This window comes from Theropithecus gelada, chromosome 3 (genome assembly GCF_003255815.1).
Source record: "Theropithecus gelada isolate Dixy chromosome 3, Tgel_1.0, whole genome shotgun sequence".
Taxonomy (NCBI): Eukaryota; Metazoa; Chordata; class Mammalia; order Primates; family Cercopithecidae; genus Theropithecus; species Theropithecus gelada.
The window spans coordinates 142,059,969-142,072,440 of NC_037670.1; the positions used below are offsets into that span (position 1 = coordinate 142,059,969).

The 12,472-nt window shown below is 40.7% G+C and overlaps 1 protein-coding gene across 4 annotated transcripts in view; it reads right to left on the reverse strand.

Moving 5' to 3' along the window:
- Positions 1 to 12,472, reverse strand: part of CTTNBP2 (cortactin binding protein 2) — a 163,769-nt gene that overhangs the window by 58,718 nt on the left and 92,579 nt on the right. For all 4 annotated transcript variants that reach the window (XM_025379249.1, XM_025379251.1, XM_025379252.1 and 1 more), the window contains exons 7-8: positions 10,905 to 11,055; positions 8,001 to 8,255 (exon numbers count right to left, since the gene is read on the reverse strand). In XM_025379249.1, the coding sequence (XP_025235034.1) occupies positions 8,001 to 8,255; positions 10,905 to 11,055 (406 nt within the window). The remainder of the gene's footprint in view (positions 1 to 8,000; positions 8,256 to 10,904; positions 11,056 to 12,472) is intronic.

Here is a 12,472-nt window from a genome sequence, read left to right on the forward strand (position 1 = left end):
ATCTGAGAACTAAACTTAGTGAATTCTCAAGATGATAAGTGATAAAAATCATGCATTTATTTTGCAAGTTGGAACTTGCAGTAAATGTAGGTAAGAGCCACAGCTGACCTGGATGAATCCTGCCAACCAAAATGACTGTATCTACCACTGTTGCGGAATCATTTAACATTTTCTTGCTTTCATTTCCCTATCTGTATTTCAAGTATCTATATCTCATAAGGTTAACGTGACTTAAATGAAAGAGGCACACAAAGTTCTCATATTCATGGCCTGTACTAAACTCCCAGTAGTTACTAGTAGCTATTATTATTACTATAATCAACATCATCATCACCAGCTAGAAAACAGTCCAAATATCCAGTTAACTGGTGAGGTATCATAGCACATCAACAAATGTCACTAATCTCAAGACAATTTAAGTACTGTTACTTCAAATTACAAACAGAAATGATAAAAGGTGTAACACAAGTTTGCAATACTCCTGAACTGCCTGACCCTGTTCTTTTATAGTCTTTTATTTCTGACCTTCAAAGTAGGTGATTTCTAATTTTTCTTACATTCAGGTAGGTCAGTGGGCCAGACCATAAGCAGTGACTTTCTCTTTAAGGAAGCATGAATGTCAGTCCCCATGAGGGTAGCGCATAGCCAAACACTACTACAAGTGTAAATTCTGCAGCATGTGCTGGCTGCATAGGGAACTCAAAGAAAGTGAAAACTTTGGCCCCACTGACACTTAACAACAACAGCTACAACAACTATTTGAGCACATACTAAGTTCCAGGCACATACCACACTTTGCAAGTATTCAATGTTCGTTTAGCCCTCACAACAACTTTATAAGCAGGGCACAAAGCCCCTTTGGGCCAGGGACTACTACATGGGCTGAGGGTCCTGATGGTGAATAAGGTAGAGGAATTCCATGTCTCAGGGAGGAATGCAAAGTGACCTGATACACTCAGAAAAGGGGCTGGCGAAGCAATGAGTACAGTTTTACTTTATGGAGGAGCAGGAAGAGGTAAAGAGGGAGAGAAGTCTCTATACTCTCTCTTTGTTGAATGGGATTGTGTGAAGAGGACAAATGCTGTGATTCCAGTCTCTGCTTCTGGAAACAGAGTCCCAGGGGCCCTAAACTGGGCAGGATGTCCTACCCAAGTGATACGGAGACAGGGATCTAGATGGATGAGTTTAAGCTAAATTCCTATTAGGATATAGAGACATCTGCTATAACAGAGACTTTTTAAAGAAGTAACTTAGGCCTCAGCTTTCACGTGCACTCACATTCCACTTGCTGGAACTCAAATATTTGGCCATAGTTCCCTGCAATCAAGACTGGAGAATGCTGTCTTTATGCTGGGTGCCCATGGGTCCAGCTGAAACAGAGGGATCCGTGATTATGCACCAGGGACAGAGGAGAGGCTGAGGGGTGAGGGAACTGCCAGGCTCCTTTCAGCAGAGCTGAGAAGCAAGGTACCAGCGTCCAGGAAATTCAGTAGCAACCCCGAGTCCAGAGAGCTAGAGATAAAAATCAAAGTCAGAGCAGGGAGCCAGGAGTTTGAGAGTGAGCAGAGAGAAAGAAAGTGAAGAAAGTTTGCAAATATACATCGAAAGCCCAGCTCAAGTGCTGAGAACAACCTTGGGGTGTACCTGCTGCTTTACAGGGCTGGGGAGATGGAAGCCGTTAATGTGGGAAATAATGACATAAGCAAGAAGGTAGTTAGGTGTGCATGGCCAAAGATGAAGGTGGCTGCTGTCAGCTGTAAAGGGTTGAGTGCTATGCACTTTGCATGCTTTTCTGTAGGCATGAGGATGTGTTTGGGAAGGAAAGCGCCATGTTCAGCTCTGTTCTGCAAACCAATTGTTGTAATGAAAGGTTACATTGGAAAGGAAGAGAGTGACAGCAAGGAGACCAGAAAAAGGAAGCAGTCCATTCTCTTACTGACTCAGCAAACATTTAGCACTTTTGGGTCACAGACTCTGCTGGACACAGTATATAGAAGGATTAAAAAGTAACTGTTCAGAGGAGATGGAGAGGCAGCGAGGCATGCAAACAATTACAATGAAGTACATGCTCTCTAAGCAAAGTGTGGAGAGGTATCCTGGGAACACCTAACTCCAAGAAGCCAAGACAAGCTGAAATGTTTTCCAGGCAGAGAGGGGTCAAGACAGGAGAAGAGGCCATTTGAGGTAATGGGAGCAGCAGATACAAAGACAGGGAGGGGAGCGAGCACAGGATGTTTGCACATTGACCAGTATGCGTGGTCAAAGCCTAGCACGCACTAGGGACGGAGACAGAAGTGTGCCTAGGGGGACAGACCAAGGCCAGATCAGGAAGGGACTTGACTGTTATGATAGGCATCCCTGCCCTGGAAGTGACAGAGGCTTGGGAAGACATGAAGCGGGTAATTACATCACCATGTTCACCTGTTAGAAAGGCCCCTCACATGGCAATGTAAGGGAAGCAGAGAGACTGAACATGATGAGACCGCGGCAGTATCGTGAATGTGACCAGACAGCAGATGATGAGGGCTCCCTAAGGACAGTGCTGACAAGACTACGGAGGAGACAAGGTATTCAAAATTTATTCATAAAAGAGTAAATTTAGAGTTGTGTTGATCATTTGAGTTCTTTCAGTTAGGAAGATGGAGCAAGCAAACAAATGCCAGGTGATGCTATTGGAGTAAGAGAGGAGAAGCAAGAATTGCAGCAGATTGGCTAAGAAGCATAAACATTTGGGCCCAAGAATGGGCTAGAAGAGCTATCTGGTGGAAGCAAAAGTGAATGTGGTCCCCAAACTGCAGGATTACCCTACAGTTGTTTAAACTGGAACACATTAGAGAGTGAAAGGAGGCACTGTTAATTACACTGGGATGACAGGCATAAACAGGGTTGTACTGAGCAAACTGGAAAGTTTGTTCCCCTGATTATCAAGGAAAGGACCTGCCTAGACAGACTCAGAAAATGCTTAAGTAGGGCTAGAGATGAGATTTTAGAATCTGTATAGATTATATTCTGCGGATCAACAAGATCATTCAAGTGAGAAAGTTCAGAGTGATGAGAAAAAGGATCAAAACCCAGATCCATGAAAGGTGTAGGTGGGAAACACTGGACAACTCATGTCTTGGATGAGAGGTGGAGCATGACCCTGCGCAGCCAAGTTTACATTCCCTTTAGGGTTCTGCCATTCATTGCTGTCCAAAGTAAGAAAGGATTCAGTACTCTTCACTGAATATTATAGGGAATGAGTATAGAAAGGCATTTTCCAGAATATTTTTTTCTAAAAATTAAAAGAAAAAAGGAAATAATCATAATCAAAAGCATTACAACAGTGTTCAAAGAACAGATTTCTATTTATCATGATTAAAATCTAGTTCCAATGACTTTGTGCCTTTGCAGGCACCTCATCTAATTTTCTCTTTTCTAAACTAGCTACTCAACTCCATGCAACAATGAATAACTTGAGCGACTCCTATTATCTTGTTCTTGTATCCAATTCCTAGGAAGAAGGAATCCAAATATTGGGGCATCATGTGGACCTCTGCACATACCTCATGGAGACCTCTTGGAGGACCGAGGTGGCTGCTACAGTGTGAGTGCAAATGTCTGATCCTCATGTGGCTAAAAGCTTAACAATGCATCAGGCAGATCGCAATCCTAACACATAAAAATGATCTAAAGTGGGTAACAAGAGGGCTACCACCTGACCAGAGAGCAGTGGGCCTAACCAGACATGACCTCTAGGATGCTGGAGATGAATGTCTGGAGGACAACTAAAAAGGCAGATATGGAGATACGGGTTTGGGACTAGTTACTGCAGGAGTCACAGCTGATTCCTGAAAGACCCCTGAAAGACTGGATAAGCTCTTAGAAAACAGGAGTAGGCAGCTGAGAATAAAACTTGGGAGTTGCTTAGAGTTAAAACACACACACCCCCCCCGCCCCCAAAAAAAAACAAAAAGCAGAAAAACAAATAGAAAGCCTGGTCAGCAAAGTTTGAGGGGAAGTGAGAAAAGGACAGTGGTCTGGAAGCCCAGGGAGGGAGGAGTTTGCATTAAATCGTCAACTTGTTAAAACACCCAGGGAGATTGAGCAAAAGCAGAAGTGACAGGAAGCCACTGGCTTCGGTATAACCACCTCCTGTAGTGAAAAATTCACGCAGTCCCTCCAGTGAAAAAAATCTCTTGGTATATGAACTTCAACAACAGAGCCGCTGAAATCCAGACAATCTCTTAAATTTGTTTCTGTTGCAGGAAACTAACATGTCAATGGTTTCGTGACAGAATAGGAAGTTTCATTAAGAAATTCATCTATCGGCCGGGCGCAGTGGCTCAAGCCTGTAATCCCAACACTTTGGGAGGCTGAGACGGGCGGATCACAAGGTCAGGAGATCGAGACCATCCTGCCTAACACAGTGAAACCCCGTCTCTACTAAAAAAATACAAAAAACTAGCCGGGCGAGGTGGCAGGCGCCTGTAGTCCCAGCTACTCGGGAGGCTGAGGCAGAAGAATGGTGTGAACCTGGGAGGCGGAGCTTGCAGTGAGCTGAGATCCGGCCACTGCACTCCAGCCTGGGCAACAGAGCAAGACTCCGTCCCCCCCCCCCCCCCAAAAAAAAAAAATTCATCTATCTATTCAGATGAAATGATGGAAACAAAGGCTTATCCTTAGTTCAGCAGCCTGTGGAGTAGTCAGGCCAGCTGTAGAGAGAGGTTTTCCGATGACATTTAATGGTGGTCTGCACAAATTTCTTAACCATTGGAAAAAAGACCAGGGGCTAACGTGGAAAAAGGACAGATGTGGGAATTTGATCTTCAATGAATGGAGCTTGAGGAATTAGTTACCCATTTGTTATAGATAAAGACTTAGTTTCTTTATCTACAACACAAGGGAAATTGACTAGATGAACTATGTCAGGGGTCCACAAACCCCTGTCACAGACCAGTATCAGTCCGTGGCCTGTTAGGAACCAGGCCGCACAGCAGGAGGTGAGTGGAGGGTGGGCAAGCATTCCTGCCTGAGCTCCACCTCCTGTCAGATCAACGGTGGCATTAGACTCTCATAGGAGTGTGAACCCTATTGTGAACTACATCTGCAAGGGATCTAGGTTGTGTGCTCCTTATGAGGTGGGACAGTTTCATCCTGAAACCATTCCCACCCCACCCCACCCCCAACCATGGAAAAACTGTCTTCCACGAAACTAGTCCCTGCTGCCAAAAAGGTTGGGGACCACTGAGCTATGTTATGTCCCTTCAAGCTCTGAAATTCCACAATTCTCTACTGAAAACCATATGGAAACTGAAGTCATCTTCTTGGGTAGCAATGATTCTACTACTCTGTGTAGATTAGACAAATGTATGCTAGAGTAAAGAAAAAAACTATTTGTAAGCTCTACTTGTGGTCAATGTAGAATCTTTCTACCAATGCAATGACTAGCTCAGAGCCGTATTTTTTCAGAAATCTGGCCTTAATATCTTAGTTATAAGTAGATTACTTTCTGAAGAACTATCTCAGCCAGAATATAAATATTAGGCAAATGATACTAATACATTTTCCAATATCTTTGACTAGGGTAGAAGGAAGTATGGTACAATGAAAAGACTAATGGATTCAGGCAAACTGGGCTTCATTCCCAACTTTTATCTACTAAATCCTCTGGGGTTTAAATGTATTAATCAAAAAATGGAAAGGTTAGACTAGAAGATTTAATGTCCACTCCAGGGCTTAAAAAATATATTAATAGCCTAGCAGCATGTGAATATTGTCAGTCATGCCCACTTTAAAAAAAAATCTCTCTTTCCTTGTCCAAAATTCATCTTGTGCTTCTTAAAGTAAAAGAATACACGAGAGTCATAGTCTATGGGAGAAAGAGGTCACATTTCCCTTGGACAATATGCCAGAGGTGTGGAAATCAATGATAATGCCCTCTTTGATCATAAAAACACCAGAACTAATAAAGAAGTCATAATTAAGGAGTTGAGCGGCATCACAACTGCCCTACACTGAAGGGTAACTCACCCTGGGGAGCAAGTTCCTTTCTGCCTAGCCTGAGAGGTGCCAGTAGCTGAACATCCTAGATCAAGGGTGTTCAGGTTTTTTCTTTTCTTTTTTTGTTTTTGCCTCTAGGCTGAGTGCAGGCCTAACACACTCCCATCATTAACATCTCATATTACATTCAGAGTTTTTCTTTTAAAGGAGTGGAGGCAGGTTGCAAACTACCCTTTCCATGCACCTCTACAACAGCAAAAGAGATTCATAGTCCTAGATTAACTGTACATATTCAGGTTTAAACTATTCACATTTCCCATCTTTGTCTCCCAAAAACTTTTATGTCAAATATTATTGCATTCCATTCAAATCATACATACAAATCAAGTTCCCAGAATTTTTGTATCTTTTTGGTCAAAGGGTGAAGTTGGGGAAACAAAACAACAAAACTACTGCTAACAAACCATACCTCCAGACTCAACTGTATCATGCCCTTTTCTCATTTTGTAAAACACCAAAGTCCAAGATGAACAGCTTCTGCCAAGATCACAACAGGAAGTTACCCAACCAGGAGCTCTAAATACACATCTTTAGCTATCTCCATCTGGATGAACAAATCGTAACACATTCAGCATGTCTAAAACTGCATTCTGTCTTCTTGATCAAAATGATCCTTTTCCTTGTTCTTTTTGGGAATGTTACTACTATCTTTTTATTCAGCTCCCCCATTTCCCTCATCTAATCCATGCTCATTCCTGGGGAATTCCTAGCATTTCTCATTATTTCCACTGCTCTCATCATCTTTCATGTAGTGTCTCTTCCTGATACCAATTTCTTTGTAATCTCAAATCTTCTTGATGTTCTTGCTAAATGAATCTATTTAAACTATTCAGTTGATTATTTTGTTCCTTTGTACAAAACCTTTCAATGGTTTCACTTTGAATAGTAAATTAAGACCAAACTCCTTGCTATGTCACTGAAGGCCCCAGGCCCTGCTGTGAGACTCCCAGTCAGGTCTTATTTCTCACTACTCTCCATTATCCCAATTAACAGGGACCTGTTATCCACCTCCCTACTTCCATGTGTTTGTTTTTACTGCTCCTTTCACCTGAACCACTCTCCTTTCTCAGTGGTGATGGTGAATTTAATCCTCCTTGCAAAGCTCAAAATAATTTCCAGCTCCTCCAGAATGAGCCATGCTTGAGCCTAACACTCCTGAAGTTCTGCCCTTTGAAATACGTATGTTCTCCTTCTTTTTCCTGTAATTGCTGCATTTTTATACTGTTCCAAGTGCATTTCTGTTCTCCTTGTGTTCATTTTTGTGCTTTTCTTGTCCTACATTTGTCTTGTACCCTGCACACTTGCCACTGAACTAGGAGCTACCTAATGGCAGAAATGATCCTTACAAATGTTAGCACACACAGTAGCTTGCACTCAGGAACTTCCTAATATCTTATTATTGCTAACACAAATTAATGCTAAAGTGATTGACATCAGAACAACATGAATGAATGGATTACTATATTACACTATTTCTTTAATATTCAGAATCATTCCATATTCTATCTGAGCATCTAGAGCTTCCTCTTAGATATTGGTAAGACAGCACAGACAGGGGTAAGTTTGGCAGCTGAGGGTACAGGGCAAGAGAACGAGCTCTGCAGCATGAATGTGAATCCTCACCTTGCCTCTCACTAGCAGCGTGGTGTTGGTACTGAAGTAAGCAACCCAATGAACTAAATCAACACCAATGATTTGCTCCTATTGTAGATAAAATGTTTGAAATTACCCTCATATTTCTCATTAACAAACTACAAATAAATTATTTTTATTAAAAGTCTTTTATGCCCTTGACCATAACTATTGCATAGGAATAATGTCAATTTGTATTGGTAACACCTGCAATTGTATCACTCAGTCTCCAATTATTCAATTTAAGTACACTTCATCTATAGCAGACAACTTTGCCGCTCATCAAATTACAGCTGCATGATGAGGCCAGCTGCTAACAGACACACCTTAAAACCTTTGGAAGCAGCAATGTGGGCAGCAGTCCAGCCTTCTCTGTTGGCGTGGTTAATGAGGTCTGCAGGAACAACAGGCTTGAATATGCCTTCAGGACTCTCTTCTCCTCCATCCAAGTCAAAGACACCTGACTCGGACTCCTCCTCATTGAAAGAATTTCCACAAGCTGGTATTCTATGGTACATAAGAAGCTTGAGGCTGTCCACATTACCAGTGTCCACAGCTGCATGAACTGGTGTCCAGCCATCCTGAAAATAAAATGACCAGGGGGAAAGGGTTGATAACAACATTAATGTCAAGGATAATGTTATTGAAAGTTCACTTCAAAATGTTCTTGGGCATGGACCACTGAGCTGGGAAAAGCAGGCATTCCAATCCTGAACATCAACACTGATGAGCTGGGTAAAGTTCTCTGACTTCTGTCAGTTAACAATATTTCCAACTGCTATGACTCATGTTTGCTATTTTGTAATCACTTCTACCTACCAGTTAAACATTTGGGGTGAGCAGGTACTGCCCAGGGCATAACTGAGTATTATGTATGGTAAATCAAAATCTCAATTTAATACTATGAAAGAGAATGAACTTTAAAGGAATTAAAAAATTTATATGCAAGAATGTTATTAGTAGAGTACTGAAAGAATGCAGTTATAAGCCAGTTTTACTTATAAGGCACTGACCTAACTCTGCGATCTTAAAATTTTATGCCAACCATTCCAGAAGGAAAGATCCTAAATAACAGGGAAAAGGTAGACATAAAGAAAAAAACAAAGCCAAATAATTTCAGTGCAGGTTTACAGGCCCCTATTGAGTGTTTTGTGACTGCAGAGGGATACTGATCATTATAAGCTTAGAAAATGTTTCAACTAAAATTACTGGGTCTGTTTTCTAGAATATATTACTTTGGAGCCTCTATTACCCACTTAGCTGGTAGATGGAGTAGGGGTATTAATAGAAGTCCTTTTTAGGGCAGTGATTCTCAGGCGTGGTCCCCAGACCAGCAGCATCAGTATCACCTGGGAACTTGATAGAACTGTGAATTCTTAAGCCTCATCTCAGATCTATTGAATCAGAAACTCTGGGGATGGGGTCTACCAATCTGACTTAATGATACCTCCAGGAGATTCTAATACACTAAAGTTTGACAAGCATTATTCTGGGAAAAATCTAGGTTCTATCTATAGTCTCTTCATCTTTATATAGAGATGGGTCTGCGTTCTATTCGGACACTCATTTTCTTTATTTTTTAAAAAAAATTTTCATAAAAGAACCTGGCTTATTTTGGTGATTTGTATTTTGGCTATGTTTTTCTACCTTTAATTTCCCCTTGACATACCGTTTTCATGTAGTATTTCACACTGCTATACTAAATATATTTCAGTAAGCTACAGTACACTTTTAAAAAATAATAGGGTAGAAGACAGATAAATAGACAATTAATACGAACAATCTAAATTTGGGTTAAGTCATCTGATCATTTGCTAAAGCCATCCCTTTGCAATGCAGCTTTTTCTCTGGTTTGGTATCTCATACCAATAAAATCCACTTGGCTAAGACAAGACAAGGGTGCTCCAATCAGATAAATAAAGTTCACTTGGCTAAGACAAGTAGGGAGCTTCAATCAGCTCCATTCAGGTGTGTTCTTCACTGGGTTGTGGACACCTTTACTTGGGTAGTATAACAGTATACTACACAAGTAGTCTACTACTGAAGACTATAAGTGCTTTTGACCTTTCCCGATTTATATTAGAAAGGCCATGCAACCATTTCTGGAAAAATAAATTTCTATCTTCCATCCTCTTTTGATACTTATTATAAGGCACAGACATAATTGTTCCCAATTACACTGTTTATCTCTGAACTTTTGAGCATCCATACTTCCAAAGATTTTGTTCAGCTCACCAGCAACTAGCTGGAGAGAATGGATTTCTGTGTTCTCTAACTTAGGATGTGACTAATTTTTATGCTGTACTGCTTTTTTTTTTCATTCAGCCCAGTGATACAAAATTATTTTTCACTATAGAATTTTATACTGAATATGTGTAACACCACAGATTTCTCAATATATATAAATAACATGAAAAATATAAAACTAAACTGTTTTCTCAGATTTTCAAAAAATAGGAAGTTTTTTTTTTAAAAAAAAACTCTAGCAATAACAGTCATTAAAAATGTTTATATCTAGCTTATTACATCTCTGCTTACATATATGATTTTTTTTTTTTTTTTAGGTGGAGTTTTACTCTTGTTTCCCAGGCTGGAGTGCAATGGCGCCATCTCGGCTCACCACAACCTCTGCCTCCCAGGTTCAAGCGATTCTGCTGCCTCAGCCTCCCAAGTAACTGGGATTACAGGCATGCACTACCACGCTCAGCTGATTTTCTATTTTCAGAAGAGATGGGGTTTCTCCATGTTGATCAGGCTGATCTCAAACTCCTGACCTCAGGTGATCTGCCCACCTTGGCCTCCCAAAGTGCTGGGATTACAGGCGTGAGCCACCACACCCGGCCACATCTCTGTGGCCATTATTAACCATTGGTTCTCCTTTACTTAAGAAAACACAGGATCTGAGACTATTATTTGTTGAATGAATAAAAAATTATACCTCCCTTGTCTGCCCTAGTTCTAAAAATAATCAAAGCATAGGTATTTGTTTTCCTGTTTGACAGATGAATCTGAGGCTCAGAGGTTAAAGGACTGGTTAGGCTAATGAACAAGACATTTAATTAACAGGAAAGAGATTCAAACAAGGGTCAGACACTTTCCAAATCCTACGAGCAAAACAAAATAAAGCAACCTCTATTTTAACCTTTATTTTGTTTTTCTAGTTGTAGAGTTTACAAATATATGGCAAATTATGTATACAGGGGGGAAAAAAAAACCAGAGTGGTACTCACTGTGGTTTTTACACTTCGGTTGGTTCCGGCTTCCAACAAGAGTTTAATACATTCTTTATTTTCATTTTTACAGGCCAGGTATAGAGGTGTCTGTCCTCCATCAGCAGCATGATTAATGTTAGCATCATATGCAATTAATAATTCTACACACCTACACACAAGATTAGGATTAATTACATAAAACCTGGGTTTGACCTTTGAAGCACCACCTAACCAAGATATTAAATACAGAAAAGAAGGCAATGCTGCATCTTTATATACATCAACTGTTTCTATTTATATATATATATCAATTATTATGGATGTTATTACATGAATACTATTTTTATAAGGCTAGAAAATATATTCTAATAATAAAATTTCATTTCTCCCATGAAAATCTGAAAAGTGCTAATACCTCCTTTATGATACTTCCCTATAACCAACTTGTGAAAGCAGAGTCCTTAGAATTGAACTTCCTGGGATGAACGGTTTAACTGTACTTGATAAATATATATTATTTTGGTTCAAAATAGTTTGAACATTGAAAAAAGGCTGCTGAGTCATTCTGAGATTTTCACTTGAGAAAATAATTATAAATAGCATAGACAGCAGGGCACCATGTGCCTTCTCTATAAAAGGCAGCAGAAAGGCTGAGAAAAGGGTTGCCTTGGGGAGAAAAGACAGCAGAGGTTGTCCTGTCTCCTGAAGGCAGGCCAGCTGATGAGGAAAAAGATAGCTAAGCAGAAACTCCGCTGCCCTGAGAATCAAGGAGGAAAGAAACGAGGTAAAGTCAAGACTTTGTGACACTTAGTTACTAGCTAAACATGCGGAGCTTAAGTTGTAAAATTAGTTGAGAATAAACTTAAAAAGAGGGCTAAATCATAATCAAAGAAAGAAGCAATCCACTTCATCTTTTATTTTCACTCCAATGAATGTTTTTCCTAGTTTTCCCTTGCAGTATCTGATATATATATATATATATTAAATTAAGTGACATGTTGATGTATGTGTGTATCAGACACATTTAAATTAACCAATCCGGCCTGGTGCAGTGGCTCACACCTGTAATCCCAGCACTTTGGGAAGCCAAGGGGGGCAGATCACGAGGTCAGGAGATCCAGACCATCCTGGCCAACATGGTGAAAACCCATCTCTACTAAAATACAAAAAATTATCTGGGTGTGGTGGCGTGTACCGGTAGTCCCAGCTACTCCGGAGGCCAAGGCAGGGGAATCACTTAAACCCAGGAGGCGGAGGTTGCAGTGAGGTGATGAGCTGAGATCACACCACTGCACTCCAGCCTGGTGACAGAGCAAGACTCCGTCTAAAAAAAAATAATAATAATCGATCAATCAATCCCCAGATTTCTCCAGGGTCCTTCCTTTTTGCAGAGTTATCCATGCTTCCATTCCTGTGACTGCTATACTCTCCAAGAAAGTGGCCCTACAGGCTGCCTGGTGAAAGTAAAGGTAAAAAGCACAGCTCAGAAGGAGAAATTCCTTTTGAAGGAGTCAGGATATGCCCAAAGAGTACAGCAAAATCAGTGTCTAGGGTTCTCAATGACAAACTCAGGGTAATGAAATATG